The 20,843-nt window shown below is 38.2% G+C and overlaps 1 protein-coding gene across 7 annotated transcripts in view; it reads right to left on the bottom strand.

Annotated features, from left to right (window-relative positions):
• Positions 1-20,843, bottom strand: part of DTNA (dystrobrevin alpha) — a 300,965-nt gene that overhangs the window by 122,220 nt on the left and 157,902 nt on the right. For all 7 annotated transcript variants that reach the window (XM_021708883.1, XM_008051371.2, XM_008051378.1 and 4 more), the window contains exon 3: positions 12,168-12,248. In XM_021708883.1, coding sequence (XP_021564558.1) covers positions 12,168-12,248 — 81 coding nt within the window. The remainder of the gene's footprint in view (positions 1-12,167; positions 12,249-20,843) is intronic.

Genomic DNA, 20,843 nt, shown 5'->3' with positions numbered 1-20,843 from the left:
CCAGCAAGTCGAGGCTGCAGTGGCCGGGAGCGGCCACTGCACTCCAGTCTGGGTGACAGAGTGAGACTCCAACTCAAAAAAAAACAAAAACCAAAAAAAAAATAAATCTATATGAAGTATGCTACTCTTGCTTGTCAATTAAAAGTCGATGGAAAATAGTGATGAGGAACCTAAAAGTCAAGGCACACAGAGGTGATATTTCAGATGACTCTTGTGTACCTTTCCAAATCCTCTTGGCCCCACCTCTTTCTCCACAAGGGGCATGGATTCACATTCAGAGCTTCATCTCAAGGTGTCATGACTGGCACCACATAGACTTTAGCCAGGTTGATGCAGCTGAAATCAGATAGTGACTGGTCCTAGGCTCTCACCGAATACCTCTGATGTCTTAGCATGAACACCTGGAACCTACTTAGCTCTCACACATGTGTAACCCAGAAGCATGGGAGGATTAACTCCGGCAGACCACCTTTGACCAATGCAGCATAAAGCAGTTGGATTAGAACATTCTTCTTTTGTCCTCTGGGTGGACAGTCACGGGATACATTTCACAATGTTGCTTAGAAATTTTTGCACTATTAACTTTCCTTCCTTCCTGGTTCCAGTTCTGCTCCGGGTTCACTATGCCAGTGACCTGTTTCCACATTAAGTCTTGTTCTGGGTTCTGCTTCTTGGGGACACTGATTCTAATCAAGTCTCTCTCTAGTCCTGGTGGAATTTCCAAAACAATAAATGTTTATAAAATGATGATTATGACCATGTTTAAAGCAAATTTTGATTCTGTTTAATTATATAAATTTTCCTCAATTTATCTTTCTCTGAATATAATATCACAGTTTTATTTAGTAATGTTTAAATTGAAAAATTAAATGCATCATACTTGATTACACTGAATAAAGTTTATCATTTTTCTGAGAAGGTAAACTGCTTAGGGCTGCTGTCATTATTATTTGTTTTGCAGTAGGTTTAGTGGTCCGTAAGCTTGCCTCAGTGTTCTAGTGTTTTTTGGTGACAAGGGTTGACAGATATTGTAGGACAGTGACTCTGTTTATCATAACACTTGGTTGATATTGTGAAGTCAGAAGTTGGGCTCTTTATATTATTTTTATCTGGTGTTTATCCAAGGGAAGTCACTTAATATCTCTTGTGCTGTTCTCTTCTTACTCAAAACAAACAGAACTTTATAACTCTTTTTAGACAAGGAGATAAAGCATAAATCTTAGCCCAACACCATCAATGGTTAGAAATAGCTAAAGACAATTTATTTCAATATGCTATAGATACACTTGATCTTTTTAACTATCATAATTATAAGTAACTTTTTTTCCTTTGGAAAATGACGGTTGGCTTTGGGGACTTATAAGCTAGATATCAGTATACACACACACACACATATATAGATATCAGTATATATAGATATAAGTATATATATCAGCATATATATCAGTTTGAGACTGATCTACTATTTGATAGTCTCAATCAGAAGTGTGATAATAAACAGACACGTTCATTAGATTCTAAACTTGAGGTCATTTCATTACTAAATTTGTACACTAAGGGATATTACTATCAAGGATAATCTAAATTAATGGAAAAATCCCATATTGCATTGTTCTTCTTATGCTGCTTGAGTTAATTTTTTCTCTTTTAAATACAAATGATAATGCCAAGAACCCACATTATTGGACTGACATATATCTATGTGTTTCTGCAGATGCATAGTTGTTGCTATTTTGTGGGAGGGGTCTTTCAAAGGGGAAGAAAGGGAGAGACCTTTATTGAATATTCTAGGCTTCAGCTTTTTTGCTACTGCTGGATATTTTAAGGATGCTCAGATAAATTATACAGACCATGCCAAGTAATTGAGAAAAGTCTGGGAAATCAGAATAATAGAAAAGAAAAGTAAAAAGAAGGTTTAGACTAAAGAAAAAGCTAGATACATTATCAAATAGCTACTTCTAGAATGGAAACAATAAGCTATGTGCATACTGGGTTTCTTATGATCAACTACAAACTCCTCGAGGTGAAGCTCCGAGTCTGAATCATCTCCATGTCCCTCAAAGTGCTCAGTGAGATGTCATGTAGAGAGTCATTACTCACTAGACACTTTATAAACCCATCTGCATATGAAAATGAATTAAGTGCGTGCTGCGTGCCAGACATTGTGGAAGATGCAAGCAGCAATAAGACATAAGTCTTATTGTCCTGATACTGAAATTATGTATTATTTGCTAGAATGTAAGCTCCATGAGGGCAGGGTTTTTTTCCACTTCTCTGTCTATGAAACTCCTGGCCCATGAAGGATGATATACATATAGTGCCTATATATATAATAATAATATATATACACACAGATTTTAAGAAAGGAAAAAACTGTATTAAAATTGTAATACTCAACATATACTGACAACAAAAGATGAATACAAGTCACGTTTGACTTCTGCAATTACAAGGGGTGCTCAAAATGGTTACCATCTGCGTTCAGACACTTCTGATGATGGGGAAATTCTGCAAGACTTGTTGCTGTGCAGAGCCTCCCAGATCTTCCCTTGTGCACATCACACACAGTACCATGCTTCTCCAACTTATCACAAATGTATGCAACTCTTAGGTGTATTGGTGGTTCTGTTGCATACTCACGCCTCCATTGTCATTATACTTTTACAACGTTCTCGAATTTCAAATACCACTTCAAAATGTGCTCCTGGAACAACAACTGTGCTTCCACCATCTTCTTTGACTGTCCTGTCTGCCGCAAGGTGACACTAGCATTCATTTGATTAATGCCATCTTTTGAGTGAACCTTATACTACACATTGCTACTGTAATTCAATTCAACTTCACAAAACAACACATAGATAACTAGATAACATCATTTTTTGGCACTCCCCCACACACAAACACACATATTATATATACTTATATATATATATTTAATATTTCCCAATAGAATAGTATAGACTTTATTTTACAATAAAAGTCATTTACAAAGGGGATTTTTTAAAGTAAATATTTTTTGTAAACTATTTTTTTTTTGGTTCTATGGGTATCACTTAACCACGTGATTGGCTTTCAGAAACTCTAGCCTATACCTCAAAGCTTAGTTTCTTTGGTAGCCATCACTGGAAAGAAAAATGTCTGAGACAATATATCCAGAAAATAAAAAATGCGATAGGTACAGAAAGTTTGTTTGGAATGATGAAAAGTTTTGGAAATTGATACTGATGATGCTTGAACAACACTGTGAATGTATTTAACGCCACTGACCTGCACACTTGAAATGGTAAATTATATGTTATGTATATTTTAATACAATTTTCAAAAGCAGTGGACTTATATTTAGGTAGAAAAATATAAAACTATGAATGCTAAAACAAGAGTAAAGTGGGGATAATCAGTCCACCCTACATCATACTTCAGATAATGAAAGAAATGCAATTATCTTTTTAAAAAGTCTTTTGTCTAGATACACTAGCTATTGCTTTTTGGATATTAAAGGGACTTGTTTTCTGAATATTTATATTTTGGGGATTTAGTGTTATCATCCCTCCCCATCTTCTGCCAAGAGAATCTGTGTATTAAGCTTTAGAATGATTCCCTAAGTTCCAGTTAGATTCTGAAATCTCTCAGATGACTTTGGAACAGGAAAGCTTAGTCTACTGCAAGACACGGCTACCCCCCTGAAACTCACAAACCCACAGAACTCTCTCTGTAAGGAATTTTGTCACATGACCTTCCAGTCATAGCTTCAACAACTGGGCTTCTTAGAGCTACTGTGGCTCTAAGAAGAACCTTTATAGCAAGAACATTCAAAGTTGGGAGAAACTTGAACTTAGAAACTTTTAAGAGGAAAACAGAGTTGGGGTACTAACTCTGTTTATTGATGGTATCTATAAATATTTTTCATTTCTGAAATACGACATTAATGACAATGCACTAAGCAGACTATCAGTTGTATTTTACTCTTTTAAAATTAATAGGTACTGAAACATATGCTGCCTTTGACCTCATTTGCTTGTTCAAGAGCTTCTCCCCAGTGATCTCAAAAGGTTCATCCATTTATTAAGTATTTTTTTTGAACGCTTATTATGTAGGGGATATATCAGTGTACGAGACGCACCCTGATCTTTGCCCTTAAGAAGATCACATTGAGTTAAGGAAGACATAATAAACATACCAACTAAAAAAATTACATAGCATAGAGTATATTAACATGCAAGAAGTACTTTAGAAACAAGACATACAGGAGGACAAGGGAGATGGGGGACTGGAGTATTAAATGGAGCCATCAAAGTAGAGGGCCCACTGAGAAGATGACAAGTGAGCAAAGGCTTGAAGAAGGTGAGGAGGTCAGCCATGTGATTCTTGACAGGAAGAGAGTGCCTGGTTGGGGGAATGGCTAGTGCTAAGGCCCATGATGGGCACTTGCCTGGTATATTCCCAGTAAAGTTAGGAGACCTAGTGTGGATGGAGCAGAGTGACCAGGTAAGAGGGTGGGAGGAGATGAGGCCAGAGCAGAAACAAGGCTAGAACATGTGGGGCCAACTAAGCCATTTTCAGGACTGTGTTTTTACCATGAGGGAAATGGGAAGCCACTGCAGGGTTCTGTGCAGAGAAGTGACAAGATCTGACTCAGGTTTAAAAGTCTGCTTGTGATCTTTACTTTGTGGTAGAAAATGCTCATATTGAAACATGTTATTTCCCTGTCAGGCTTCTTCATGTTTGGAGGATGCTTCAGGGGGACGTATTCTTCAGACTTGTTGACTTCTGACTTTTCTCTCCCACATTCACTGCCCTTGATTCTGCCTCCTTGGCCACATCCTGCCTGTGGGTCCTTCTTTTCCCCCTTGGATGATAAGAGACTTGGAACTTGACGTAGGAAAAGATTTCAGTAAACCACAGTGAACCTCATTAGCTGTGCAAAACAGAGTTACCATCCTTTCCTAAACCTACAGAGTTGTTCGGTCTTAGAGGACTTTGAATTTAATACCAACGTGAATATCCTAGCATCTCTAACACACATTCAAGTATTCTTCTTTCTCACAGATGTGACTGGAGTGTGGGCCCATGCTTTACTGTGTATGGTAGAATGGCTGCATTACTTTTCTACTGCTGTGTTACAGAAAACCACAAACCCAGAAGTTTAAAACAATAACTATTTATTAGCTCACAGTCCTGTCGGGAAGAAGTTTAGCATGGCGAGACTGGGTCTTCTTTCAGGGTATCACAAGGATCAAATCCAGGTGTTGGCTGAGCTGAGTTCTTACTAACAGGCTCTGGGGAAAATTTTGCTTCCAAGATGATGATGATAATGATGATGATTTTTGTTAGCATAATCCAGTTCCTTATGGTTGTAGGACTGAGGTCTCCATTTCCTTACTGGCATCTCTCAACAATCAGAGGTTGAACATGTGACCCATTCCATCTTTAAGTCAGGAATGGTATGTCATATTTACCGAATCCTTCCAATTTCTGACTTTCTCTTCTGCTGCCGGCCAGAGAAAATTCTCTGCTTTTAAAGGGTTCATATGATTAAGTCAGGCCCACTCAGACAATCTCCTTATTTTGAGGTCAGCTGTGCAATATAACATAAACTAACCACAGAAGTAAATTCCACTAAATTTACAGTCCTGGGATTTCCCCGGGAATAGGAAATCTTGTGAGTCATTTTAAATTGTAATCTGGGTAAAGGTGTTTTAGAGCAGGTCTGTGCAGTCAGGACAGAAAGATGTAGATAGAATTAAGAGATATGTGGAGAGTATAATTTGGGTTGAAATAAGGTCAAAGATAACTCCCAGATTTATGACTTAAGCAAACTGATGAGTTGTGTTACCATTCAAGGAAGGAACAACTTCTCTTTTAAAATGATTCTTTGAACAAACCTTCCACTTTTCTGTAACCAACTTCTAGTTCTTGCTTTCCTTAATCTCCAATAGGTGAGATTATTGTATTGAAAATAAAATCTGTAGTATTGCCCAAGAGGTATATGAAAATAAATATGCACTTATTTAAACATTTTGTAGGAGAACTATGCAAAAGGGAAAGGCTTTCTGAAGGCTCTATTGTTTTTAATACTTGAACTTCTTTTTAATTTTTATTTATTTATTTATTTTGAGTTGGTGTCTCACTCTGTCAGCCAGGCTGGAGTGCAGTAGCATGTCCACAGCCACTCCAGCGTCCACCTGCTGGGCTCAGGTGATCCTTCTGCCTCAGTCTTCCAAGTAGCCTGAACTACAGGTACGCACTACCACACCTGGTTAATTCTTTTGATTTATTGTAAAGTTGAGATCTCGTCAAGTTGCTCAGGCTGTTCTCAAACCCGTGAGCTCAGGCGATCCACTCACCTCGGCCTCCCAAAGTGCTGGGATTACAGGCTTGAGCCACCACACCCAGCTCTTTTATTTTATTTTATTTTATTTTAAAGATGTGGGGTACAATTGAGGACTAGGTATACAGGTGTTCATCATAAAGGTTCCATTTTCTACTCACACTTTCCTCCCCATGTCTAGAATAATGCTTGGCATGCAATAAATGCTCAGTCCCTATTTGTGGAGTGAATAAATACATGAGTAATCATGAATAACCACAAATGTTAACAGAGCTTTAGTGAAGAGTGGACCACAGTGACATCAGGAGTGACTGTCCTACAGAATCACAGGTGTGGTTGTGTAGGAGAGGCTGATCTCCCCGCCTGTTCTCCTGACTGCCTTTTCTTTTCTCTCACTGTGTGCTGGAGCCCTGAGATCTGGGAACCAGGCTATAGGAGAACACCTCCTGGGCAACCCTTCATCAGTCTGCTGACTGGCTCCTGGCCGATCAGGCAGTTTCCCAGGAACTGGGGTTGGCAGGCCACCAGGGGAAGGTCACTGAATCTTGCCTTGGCACCTGTTAGATAGGATTGGGGAAGCTTGAAAGGCATTCCTCTGCATGCATTACTCTTTCCAAAATGACAGGGCATTTAAAGACGATGTTTGTCCCAAATTGTGAGAGCAAAAGTGTTTAGCTGGCACAGCTTCCAAGTAAATGCAGACACAGAAGAAAGGGAAGGAAGTCATTGTGGTATATCTAGATGCCTAGAATCAAAACTACAGGTGTTGACTTAGTTCACAGGCTGTGTAATGGTAGAAGATTAAGTGGACAAAGTTTCCAGCATTTTCTAAAACAAGATGCTAATTAGAAAATGCTAACAAGAAAACAAAACGCTATATCTTTAAGTTCTTAAAAATAAAAACAGTTAAAGGGAAGAAGCATCTTTAATTACACTCATACTGATCAGAACTTTAAAATAGTATACTTTCTCTACCAGAAGTTTGCTCAGATTAATGCAACATGATTTTGTTATAGGTCGGGATGCCCATAGAGGAACAGTTTTTCCCTTGTCATATTACACAGGCATCTTTAATGGGTTTGTTTATGTTCCTCTGTCACCACGGACTTTTCCACAAGGAATATTGAGGAATAATGAATTCTAGCACAATGCACTTTTGTTTATTCTAAATAAATGTCTACCATGATTCAACGTCAGGAATGAAAACATGTATCCAAAATATTTGCAACAATACAAAGATAATTGTGCTTCAAGAATTAGTCATCTGCAATTTATTTTCCAAATGCTCCTGTTGTTTCTTCTGAAAGCTTGATGATGGAAAGACCTTTCATTGTTCTCTTTTAAATACATTTCTTTTGTTTGTTTGTTTTTCTTAGTTGGAGTCTCATTCTGTCATATAGGCTGGAGTGCAGTGGCATGATGGCTCACTGCAGCTTCGACCTTCTGGGCTCAGGCAATCCTTCCACCTCAGCTTCTTGATAACTAACTTGGCGTTCCCTGATTTTTAGAAACATTCATTCTTTCACTCTATTAGAGAATGTGTTAGTTATGTCATGGGGAGGGAAGGCATGGCAGGGTATGAATTCTTCATAGAGATAAGTGGGTCTTAACTGAGAAGAGGTTGTTTATTTTTAGGTCCACTGGGACTACAGGCACTCACCAATATGCTCAGTTAATTTATTGATTAAAAAAAATTTTTTTTTGGTTGTTGTAGATGAGGTCTTCCTATGTTGCCCAGGCTAGTCTCAAACTTCTGGGATCAAGTGATCCTCCTGCCTCGGCTTCCCAAAATGTTGGAATTACAGGCATGAGGCACCACACCTGGCTGTGGTTCTATTTCTATGGCCTACATTTTTTGCTTTCAACTTTATTTTTACATCCAAGATTTTATATATCATTATCTGGAAAATAGAAGTCTATGGTCTTAGGCAGTGTATAGGCAGAATCCTGCAATATCTCCCTCCCTACCCCCTAGATTCCTGGCCCATGGTATACACACACCTTCCCCTAGTTATTCAATCAAACTCAAATCTAGGTACTGCCATGAAGGAATTTTGCAGATAAAATTATGATCCCAAATTAACTAATCTTAAAATATGGAGATCATCTGGCTGAGCCTGACATAAACATATGAGCCCTTAAAAGCCAAGAGTTTTCTCTGGCTGATCACAAGAGGAGTCAGAGAGACACACTAGCTGGGTTGGAAGAAGCAGCAAACACTAGTGTTCTGAACAGTCTTTGGAGGCCATGTGCAAAGAAATAAAGGAGACTCTAGGAACTGAGTGCAGTTTCCAGCGGATAGCCAGCAAGAAAACAAGAACCTCAATCCTCCAACCACAAGAAAATGAATTCTTCCAATAACCAGGGCACTTGGAAGAGGACCCAGAGCCCCAGATGAGAACCACAGACCCAACAGGCACTTTGATTTCAGTCCAGTGAATTACTGAGCTGAGAATCCAGCCATGATGCATGAATTTCTGACCTACAAAAACTGTGAGATAATAAATATGTACTGTTCTAAGCTTCTACATTTGTAGTAATTTGTCACCCAACAATAGAAAACTGATACTGGCAGCCAAAAATAGACATGTTTAAACATGAGGCAGGAAGGAGAAATATACTGGTATACTTGCTTAAAGAAAAATGAGTGGGGTATTAGTATTTGCTACCAAAAACATAGCTCAAAGCTATTCCAGTCATACAAGACTTGTGTTCTTCTACTTACCTGGCTGGTGAGAAATGAATCTAATGGAGTCTGTTTATTCATTCATTTATAGAATATTTATTCAGGACCTGCTAGTTAAATGGCATTCACTTGCATTAATTTTGCAGTGATAGAGAAATTTGAGGTAAGCAAGTAATTTCATTTTTTGATTCACAAGAAATCCTGAAAAAGGTTTAGAGACATTGACATAAAAAAAATCATGTGCTCTAACTTAAATTATATCTGAATGAAGGATACTTTTAAAAAAATGTTTCATTTACTAGACAAAGGATATTTTGAGAAACTCTGACAGCCCAGATGTAATTATAAACCTTTTCTTCTTCTTTTTTGGTTTTAAACAAAATTTTAATTAATTTTTAGTTGATAAGACTAAGAGAAAGTAAACTCAGACTGTAAACAACAAGACTAAAAGATGGTGCAATGTTAGCTGTGAGTATGAGATACAGTATCCTCCTTCCCTCAGTTCTGTTCCTACTATTAAACAGGAGGAATTTGATATTTCTGATTTATTTCTCTTGTTGTCTTTTGTTGTTAATGAACTTAAGGCTGTATTCTATTGACTCTAGAGTAATTTCTGGAAAAAAAAAAGATCTGCTGACATTGCAGGGTCTCTGGGTCATCAACCATGTCAATGTTGACTGAGGGCATAATGCTTTAGCAGAAAACAGTTATTTGCCTAAAATAAAGGCCAAGATGTTGCCATTTCACTTATGCTTACAAACAGTTTATAGGGTATTTATTTTCATGGAAAGTTAATGAAAAGTCTGGAAACTAAAGAGAAGGCTGTTGATTAGAAAGGAGTATTTAGACTACTCTTGTATTCTCTGTTCTGCTCCATAAAACATAAAACAACTAACTTGGTATTCCCTAATTTTTAAAAACATGCTAGTTATGTCTTGGGGAGGGAAGGCCTGATGGTATGAATCACTTCAGGGAAGAAGTGATTTGGAAAACAGATTCCATGGAGCAAAGTGGAAGGAATGGAAAATCTTGTGCTTCGAAAAAGAGATAGGCTTCTTGCAACTCTTCTTTTATAGCAGGGGTTGGTAAATGTTTTTAGTGGATCAAAAGAACTAATCACGGATATTTTATCTTGGTATATATATGACAAGAGAGAAAATGAATTTCCACAATATTTTTTACTGACAAAATATATAATAATTGTTAAATTATGCTAAAAATGCTAGCCTACTAATGAGATGAATGTAATTCTTTTTGGGGACCTAAAAATAAACAACCTATTCTCAGTTAGGATCCACTGATCTCTATGAAGTAAATACCATAATGAGTTTCTTCTACAGTTTGAATGTGCTCCCCCAAAATTCGTATGTTGGAATCTGATCCCCCAGTGTGATGCTTTAGAAGGTGGAGCCTTTGGAAGGTGATTAGGGCAAGAGGGCAGGGTTTTTATGATTGAGATTAGTGCCCTTATATCAGAGGCCCCAGAGAGCTTCTTGGCCCCTTTTGCCGTGTGAGGAAAACAGTGAGAAGGGGCCACTTATGAACCAGAAAGTTTGTCGTCCTCACAAGACTGAATCTGCCAATGCTTTGATCTCAGATTTTCCAGCTTCTAGAGCTATGAGAAATAAATGCTGTTTATAAGCCACTTGGTTTATGGTATTTTTGTTATAGCAACCTGAATGTATTAAGACACTTTCTAGTAAAGCAATGTACTTACAGATATACTACCTAGATTTTTTTCCATATTTATTTTATTATAGAGTAAAACTCCATTATAAAGTACCATAATTTATTGTGGGTTAGGTTTTATTACAGACCAAAATTACCTTCCCTTAATACAAGGATGCATATTCAATCTTGGCTAATGTTATGTCACATAAACACCACTGCCTCTGGCTAGTTAACTTCCTAAAAGGGAGGCTTCAACTTTGATTCAGATAAGCCAAGATCAATTGCATTTTACAAGGACCTCTGAATATCACAATGGTTATATTTACTGTTAGGAAGGGAAACTCAGCAAACACATCTTGTACTTGCGCTGGATGTTTCTGACAAAGGTAGAAACAGTTTTTACAAGAAGCTGAATTGAGCAGAACATTCAAAATATGCTTGTTTTTCTTCCTTGAGTCTTTACTTTGTCCAATTTAATACAGAATGTAATAGCTTTTCTTATACAAAAATGCATGAGCTTTATAAGATTCGTTGTAAAGCAAATAATACTTCTTTGCCTAATTGTCTACTAATTCTTTAAGGCCCGACCCAAATGTCTCCTCTTCCAGAAAAGTCCTCATAACAGTCCCCATTTCCTAGGCACGAACTCCCGAAGCTCTCACATACCATGTTCATATTCCCATCATTGCACTTCCACACAGTTTTATACATCTATTTAAAAACTCATCTACCCAATTGGATTTCGAACGACTTTAAGGCAGGGATTGCATATGGGTATCTTCCAAAGATAACACTGGGCATCTTCCCTGTGCGACCTATTCACATCATGGAATCCTTGGTATCCGACATAGTGCCAAACATATAGCAGAAGCTCGTTATCCACTTTCTAAATTAAGAGGCAAATAAATGGACACACTGAGTGTGCACTGGACAGGTAAGAAGGTTCTATTTTCACCCAGGGATGGTCTACCATCCCCACTTTTACCCCACCGTGTTTTCAAGAAATTCAGAAACAATTCTGGATCAGGATAAGGATGAGGGCTAGAAAAGAACAGGAAGAGGAAAAGGAGAAGAGACCCAAGAATGAGAAAAGATCTCTCTCAGACAGCAGGAGGTGTGGGATGAGACCTGGGGCTTGCTGGAGCTCCCCAGTTGGGAGAAGCACAGTGTGTATACTTTAGTGTGGGAAGCATTGATGATACCAAGGTTGGAGAAAAGAAGAAAAACATCCACTCGAATCAAAAGCATTCTAATGTCAGGATTATACTGCATTTATATCCGGAAACTCATCCATTTCAATACTTTAGTATTTAAGTATAATCTAGACCTCAGGACTTTATTTGTGTGTCATTACACCCCTTTTATTGTTGTGTAACATATCGTTATCAATCCTTGTAAGAAAACGTAATTTAATAAACTTGGTACCCAGTATAAACTAGAGGATTCATGATGGTAATTCAACTCAACAATTGGTGTACTTACAATTGCATTTCTTCTGAACAAACCTCAGCTTGCATGCTGTTCTGTAGGTGGAGAGTCGGATGCGATCCAGATCTTGAGCCCCTAGTGGGGGGAAAAAGGACACATATGGTAGGCCATATGTATGGAAAAGAATTCATAATGTTTACAAATAAAATGACTACAGATACAATCCATACATCTCACTTTACTTAACTTTATATATATAAATATAACTTTAAGACTTGAACAGGTCTGTCCTATATTCCTCAGGTTTTGGGGGGAAAGAGCACATGTAACTGACTTTGGAGATCAGGTTATCAACCATGTTCATGGATCATGGAATATGATGTCATCCCTGTTGTGTCTATACTTCTGAGAACAATCTGCTCAATCTGTGACCTGGAGTTAAACAGCTACATGGTATCAGATACTATCATTAAATAATCATTTTAAGTGCACTGTTATGGGCCATTAGAATATGGCTATCAGGTGGTCACATACTGAATGTTGGGTATCTTCCCTGTGTGACCGCAAGCCATTGGCTTTTAGTAGCTTCAGTTTTCTCATCTGGAAGATGGGGATGATGATAATAATAGTACTTTTGTTTAACTGAAATAAATGCCTTTTTATTTTATTTTATTATTTTTTAGGGAGTTCTTAGTCTATTTTTTTTTCTCTTGTAATTTTTTTTATTTTAAAGATGTGAGGTACAATTCAGCGTTAGGTATACAAATGTTCATTATACAGGTACCCTTGTTGATGAGGTGTGTCCCCCTTCCCCAGGCAGATTCCCACTACTGCCAATCCCGCTTCCCTGCTCCCCCGCTCCCGTCCCAGAAGTTTTCTGTCAATCCTTTTCTTATAGTATTATGATAATTGTTCAAGGCCCATTTATGAGAGAGAACATGTGATATTCAGTTCTTTGTTTCTGTGAAAGATCACTCAGTATTATAGACTCTAAGTCCATCCAGGTTGCTGTGAAGTTCATGAATTTGTTCTTTATGGCTGCATAATATTCTATCATGTGTATGTACCACATTTTAAAAATTCAGTCCTCTTCTGATGGACAGCACGGTTGGTTCCATGTTCTTGCTACTGTGAACAATGCTGCAATAAACATACGTGTGGAGGTATCTTTTTTATAGAGTGATTTGAGTTCTTCCGAATATACGCCATACAACCCCACAATCCTCCCCACTGGGAATATACCTGGGAGAACTCAAATCACTCTCTCAAAAAGATGCCTGCACATGTATGTTTATTGCAGCATTGTTCACAGTAGCAAGAACAGTACTTATTTCACAGGATAATTGTAAGGATAAAAGAATGAAAATACCTAAAGTGCTTAGAACACTGTCTGGCATGCAGTAAGCTCTGTATAAGTATTCATTGTTATTACTAATAACTTTCCAGCAATTCTTTCTGTCAATCTCAGAGGAGGAGTCTCCTTTCTAAATACAACCTCTACTCTTTCTTATACTGTGGTTTCCAGTTCCTTTCTAACATAGCTGGAACATGTTTCTCACATTGTTGAACTATTTTCCTCCTGCCACGCTTCCACTCAGGAATTCAGCATGGCCCCTGATGCCTGGAACACCAGGCCTGAAAGCACTGCTCAGAATACAAGTCTTTCTACAGACTATTTCCAGCTCACCTATGCAACAATAATGTATTTTGCTCCCTACCACAGAATCTCTGCTAGGCATAGGCCAGTCTCCTCACAATCCCCTGCCAGTGAGCTGCTCATTACACTAACACCTGAGTTCCTAGTATTTCACCCACCCTCCTTTGAATGTGCTACTCTCTAGAATAGTGTAGAACACATTAGACTTAAAGCAAATATTTGTTTTTCTCCACTTCTAAATACGTGGCTTTATGTTTATGGTTTATGTTTAAGCCCATGTTTATGGTTCATAACAGAAACAAAGGCACATAGCAATATTTTGACATATATTTGAACCTTCTTTTTATCAGCGTTACACCAATAAAATGTGCTGCATGGATGCTTCAGAATAAAATACAGTAGCAAGTAAATGAACTGGTTTGGAAGCAATTGTATTAGAAGGCCAATTAAGTGCTTTCCCAGTGAAACTCAGGTTGAATTAGAAAGTATCCCTCACTGGAAGCATTTAGAATTCCCTCAACTCAAACTGGTATCTTTAGATTCACTTAAAAATGTTGCCATTGTCCTATTACTTTGTGGTTTTATGAGCTGGTCATTAAACATTCATTCTTAAGAAAGTTTATTGCTTGATAAACAGGCTCCTTAAACTGAGCCTCTGAAGGATCTACAAGAAGGAAACCCACCCACACCCAACGCAGGAATTATCTTAGAAATGTTCTCAAGAGAAGGATATTCAGCCAATGGCCATGTAGTAGTATTTCCAATGAAACACTATTATAACTTGTGAAATAAATGGGCTTATTTAAAGTCAGTAACCTTGAATTCTGTCACTCCCTAGTTGTGCGAACTTCAACAAATTTTTTTTTTCTTAGCATCTCAATTTCCTCATGTATAAAATGAGAATAGCAATATCAACTTTACTGGCTAGTAACAGATGTGAAGTGTTGACTTCTGCACTGGGTACATAACGACCACTTTACAGTAAATGGGTCCCCTTAAAAGGCTTCCTGTACCATTTCTGAGCAACAGTATGTGATATAAATTTCTTTTTATATTTGAGCTTTAATTTGTCTCCCTGTAACCTTAACCCATTTGATCTAGTTTCCCCTCTGGAGCGACATAATCTTTTCTTCCTGCCACTTGACAATTCATTTCTCAAATATTGCTGAACAGCTATCATTATCACTATTAACATCTTAGTCATGATCTGAAAATTATATACAAATGTCCCTGTCATCACTTACTTTAAAGAGTCAGAGAGGTAGCTTCTCCTTGACATTTTAAGATAAGAGATGTTCAACTCCATAGCCATTTTGGATACAGTGTCTACCCTGAAGTATAGCATCTGAAAAGGCTTCCATACACAGAAGTTGTGATTATTATTTTTATCATTTTCAAACACGGCTTTGGATCTCTTAAACATTCTAGTTACCCTATTCTATTGCTGGCTAATATCGCTTTATTTGAGATGCCCCAAATGAGCCTAAATGACATATCTATTACCTTACCTGTATAGATATATAGAAAGCAATTATCATCACCTTTGATAAGGACACTTAAATGCAATCTTTTTTCTTTTTAATAGATGGCTCATTCTTCTGGCTTTTATTAAGTTTTCAGTTACTTTTTAAAAAGTTGTTTTAAAAGCCCTATGTGCTTTTATATAAGCCACATCTTTTCTATTTTCTGTTTAAATGCTTATTTGGGGGCTGAAGGTAGGACTTCATAGTTATACCTTTGCCAAACTGCCCCTAGGACTCTTTCCTGGCTTATCACTGCGTGGACTTACTTAACCAACTCTATGCTTTGTTCTAGAATCAGGAGAGGGTATGGAGGTCTGTACATGTTTCCCATTTGTGTACCTTTGAACCTATATGATATTTTAAAAAGGTCTTATTTTGTCAGTGGAATTTCAAAAATCATTCCCAGTTTCACGTCTTCTGTAAATCCAAGAGGCTCATGGGGGACATGAGCTCTCTGGGATGACAGCTAGCCGGAGACAGAGAGACTACCAGAAATACCTGAATGCTAAAACTCCCTCTTCTCCTGCATAAGGAGTGCAGTGGCCGCTCCCGGCCACCGCAGCCTCGACCTGCTGGGCTCGGGTGATCCTTCTGCCTCAGCCTTTCGAGTAGCTGGAATTACAGGCATGCGCTACCTACCACGCCTCGCTGATTTTTTGATTTATTGTAGAGATGAGGTCTCGCTGCCCAGGCGGGTCTCGAACCCGCGGGCTCAGGCAATCCTCTCACCTCAGCCTCCCAAAGGCGCGGGATTACAGGCTGAGCCACCAAGGAATGTCTTTTTATTGATGCTGAGCTTGGCTCAACAATCAGGAGAAGTCTCGGTATCTGTAAACAATCACTTAAAGGAAAACATTAGGGACATAGCTTATTTATGTAAGTCCTTCAAGAATAATGAATTAAGCTTCAGTTGTAAAAGGATGGTGATGCAGGACATAGTTAAGTTTCTTAGTTCCAGCAAGACCTTACCCCCGAGAACAGTAACTCTGGCACTTCTGCACTTCTGTCTGTTTGAGGTGGTCCTAGGGGCAGTTTGGCAAAGGTGTACTCTCCAGGTGCACTGACTGCTCTTTCCTGGCTTATCACTGCGTGGACTTACTTAACCGATGTCATGTTTTGTTCTAGAATCAGGAGGGGGTATGGAGGTCTGTACATGTTTCCCATTTGTATAAATTCTTGGTTGATGATATAAGCCCTAAATAGCAAAAGGGATGTGATAAACAATATTACTTAGCTTTTAAATACAGCAGCACGCCATCTTACGCAAACAATGTAACTTGCAACGGCAGGATCCATCTACCAAGGGATCAAAAGAATCTGAGCAGAGATATACTATATGGGCTCTTGCTCTATCTATCCATTTTGTTTAAAATGCATTTCATTTTCTATGCCTCAACAATCCATGGACTTAATTCAGTCTTACATGTGTGATCTTTTCTTCAAAGTTTATAAAAGCCAAATTAGTTTCATGTCTTCTGCCTCTTCATCTAAGTCATTAAAACCAAGAAGCACGAATAGAACCTTCTGAAATACTATCAGAAGCCTTTCTCCAAGTTGGTTGTTCTCCATTAGTTGTTCTTTAGACACTGTCTAGACACTACCTATTCATCTACCTAACTGGTGGCTCAGCTCACATTTCTCCAGCACACACAGTCTAAGAGCCTTTGCCAATATCTTGTCGAAATTAAGGTTAATTTTCATTGAATACTATTTTCCAGATCTGGCAGACTGGCAATCTTATTAAAAAGGGAAATTAGCTAACTTAATTCCTTTATTTAAAAGGTGGACTTTAATAAATGAGTAAAAAAATCAAGTCAGTAGCACAATCCTTGTTCTTAACATGTTGAACTATCTGGAACTACTGCATTTTGGTCATGATCTAAAAAAAAATCATTTAATCATGAAACTACATCAAGTTCATACCTTAGACTATAAAGAATCTGTAATGTCTTATTTTTTCATATAAAAAACAGAATTTTCCCATCCATTTTTTTTGCAGTCATTATTTTTCAAAATAATGAACAATGGTTGCTGTTGTTGATTTTCTTTCTTAGCTATATCATTAGGGTATAGTTCTTGAAAATCAGGAAACTCAACTTATTTAAATAATTTTTAGATGAACTTTATAATAATACAACGAGGGATGGGCATACATCTTTAAAGGTAGAGATAAATACTATTTTCTTTGCATATAATATATATATTTGAAGCTTTTCATAAGAAAAATGTAAAGAAAATTCATTTAAGGCTATAACGGATGCTCTCACACCATCTCCTCAAACCTCTCATACCTAGGTCATCTCTAGAAGAAAGCAATAAATATGAAAGAAAAGATGCAATTAAGACATTCTGATTGTTCACACTGTTATCAGCTGCAAACCCTATTTTTCCTTTCTCTAGTCCCTCTTTTCAAGATTCTCTCTCCTGTCTTCCTTCTTTTGACCTTTCATCCCTTCTTTCCTCCCTCTTTCCACTGCTTCCTTTCTCCTACCCTTTCCATCCAGTCAACCAACCAACCAATAACCATCCAACAAACTAACCAACAGTCTTACCTAATTTCTGGCTTTAACCTATTATACTTTAAACATTTTCACACAATTCTTGTATGTTTTGTCTTCTATGTTTTGGTAGCTCATTATACCACCGTCTGTATAGTCATTTAGATTCTTAAATATCTCACCCATTTTACAAATTTGCACAACGAATACTTACAGAATGAAAATAAAGTCTAAAAATAGTCTATAAACCCTCTGCCTGAACTCCTTGATGATTGCCTGTGTGTGTTTGTGTGTGCGCGAGCGCAAGAGAGGGATGGAGTGAAAGGGCAAGGGGGGAGACAGAGAGAGAGAGATTGACTGAAAGGATTAGGTGGGAAGTAAACTAGTTTGGGGATCAAGAGTAATTTCTGTCTTAGACAACTAACTGAATGGGCTGGAGTATCCCTCATTGAGCTAAGGTACAAACAGGAGGAACAGGCTTGTAGGAGGGTGAAGATAAAGTTCACTTTTGAACTCCAGAGTTTGAGTTGCTTGTGGAATGTCCAAGTGGAGATATCCAATGGGCAGTTGGATATGTGGACATGGAGCTCTTGACCAGTGCTATAATACACTCCAGGGATCATCAACAAATATGCAAAATGTAGCCGTGTGCTTGACTAGGACAAGATTGGGAATATTTTTCCAAGAGGAGACTGTGTGCACAAGCAGGGCTATTCTACATTCTAAGTGACAAAATGAGGCACAAGATTAGAAACAGAAACATATGCCCCACTTCTGAACAGTGTCCAGCTGTTTGGCAGTTGTTCAAAGATTGCATGGCTTTGGGAACACTGGAAAGCAGTAGCCTTGGCAGAATGTTGGCTTCTTTTGTGAGGGACATTATTAGTGGAGCTAACGATGAGCCCATCTGAAGCTGCTTCATCAGTAGACGCCTTGACAACAAGTAGGCAAGGCTGCAAGGGACGGTGAGTTCATGTGCTAGCTATTCCAGATAAGCTAGTTCATGAGACAATCAGAGGTGGTTTTAGGGGGCTCCTTGAAAAGTTGAGAGCATAACAATAAAGGAAAAGCCTGGGGGAAATAAAACTTATATATGGAGAGAACTGGTCAAGAACAAAAGTTTGGCTTCCCTGACTTCAGTATCTGGAGGGCACCAAGAAACAGAAAAAGAGAAGTTGACTGGCCTAAAAAAGCAGGAGACCAGGCTAGGGTGGGACAGGGAAAGAGTGGTGATCCATGGTGTTAACATCTTAGAGAGACTAAGAAACATAAGAAATGAAGGAGCATGTGAAAACAATCACTACATCCTCCATGGCCTATGGTCGTAGGGTCATACATGTCATTTTCGGAACTTTTGAAATTAGTGTTCTTAAAACTCGCAGTGCACATTTCAGAATCATGCCTTAGGTTCCATTCCAATTGTACACGTGCTGACTGTAGCCAACATGCTGAAGAAGAACTGCCTGCCTTCAAACAATTCACCAGTGCTTGCTGAATAGCTCTGCTGCTTCCCTTTGATTTCAGGTCCCTCCTCTGTGTAGAGGCCAGTGGTCACTCTGCTTACTCCCAGGATATCTTTGCCTAGTTAGGAAGCTTGCATATACCCAAAGAATGTTTTTCAGTCACTTCCCTTCCATTAAAATCTATCCAACCTGTGTCCCATAGGTCATAGGCTTTTTTTTTTTTTAATTTTTAAGCCCATTAATTCACCATCTAAGGTGAATGAATTTGGAGTTACATATCACAGGTCTGTTCCTGAAAAGAAGTTCACAGCAGGAATAGAAAAGCAGGAAAGAAGGAGAGTTTAATTCCAAGGACAAATAATTTTTCTACTAAGAGTCAGTCTGATAAACTTATTTGAGCTGGTAAACATTGATGGCTGAAAAGGTCAAGGTGAGAATGATATCTACATTTAACCAGTGTTGTTTTTTTTTTAAGCTTTACTCCAAGGTAGGAAATAAACTGATAATGAGAACATTATAGTGAAGGGAATTTTTAGTTAAGGGTGACTTGCTCAGAATTTCTTAAATCAAAGTAGGTGGCTACCCTGATTTTTGTATAAGGCTAGTCTTTATCTGCTTATTTGTGAGTTCATACTTCTCTTCATTTCATTTCTTTGCTGTTTCTTCCTGCTTCTGTTGCTCATGGTAATGAACTCAGAGTAAATGCTTAATGTATGTGTGCTGCAATCACTTGAATTTGCTAAACTTTCTTATCAATTGTTCTTCTTATCAATTATTCTCTGTTCTCTGGCCTTTGTAAAGTCAAGATGGCAACCTTAACATCCTTCCCCTCAACTTACCTAACTTTAGACTGACTTCCTCCTAGGTCTTGGCCTTTGACCTCCTTTTTCTTAAAGCATTTACTTTAGAAAATTTTCCATTGTAAATTCTTTCTCTGCCCTTGAGATGTAAATCTTCTGATCTCTTGCCAATTGTACAATCCCAGAAATGTCTTTCTTAAGGTTCTGGGAGCTGGCCCTTTGAAATGTAATCACCAATGGCAATATCACCCTCTATCTCCCAGTCTCTGTGGGAAAGTGGAAGCCTAACTTTTTAATTGCAATAATTAGCAAACAGATGGCCCAATCACATTGACTAATCCCACCCCCCCCCCAAGTCCTCCAGTACTTTCCCATTAGCTCACCCCAGAGCTTCAAAACTCTCCTGTCTTTTGTTTCAGGGAAGTTGAGTTAATTCTCTCTCCCCTATTGCAATAGACTTCCCTGCCTGTTTAACTCTGTCCATTGAAATCTTTCTTTCACATTTGTAATTTTCTAAAGCAAAAAATCTCTCTCACTGGTGGTGTCTTTGCTGGTTTCTTTTTAAACTTCTAGATAATACTTAGCTGACCAGAAATACAAGTTAAGTCCTAGTCCTTTTTGCTCCCTGTCTAGAGAGCACAGATTTCTGCAAGAAGTTACTTTTTAAATCTTGATGTCATTTTTTTATGATAGAGATGGAATATCCATCTTCCTTCCTTCCTTCCTTCCTTCCTTCCTTCCTTCCTTCCTTCCTTCCTTCCTTCCTTCCTTCCTTCCTTCCCACCCAGG

This window comes from Carlito syrichta, unplaced genomic scaffold, assembly GCF_000164805.1.
Source record: "Carlito syrichta isolate Samal-C Ts95f unplaced genomic scaffold, Tarsius_syrichta-2.0.1 Scaffold65441, whole genome shotgun sequence".
Taxonomy (NCBI): Eukaryota; Metazoa; Chordata; class Mammalia; order Primates; family Tarsiidae; genus Carlito; species Carlito syrichta.
This window is presented reverse-complemented; position numbering and strand designations above follow the sequence as displayed.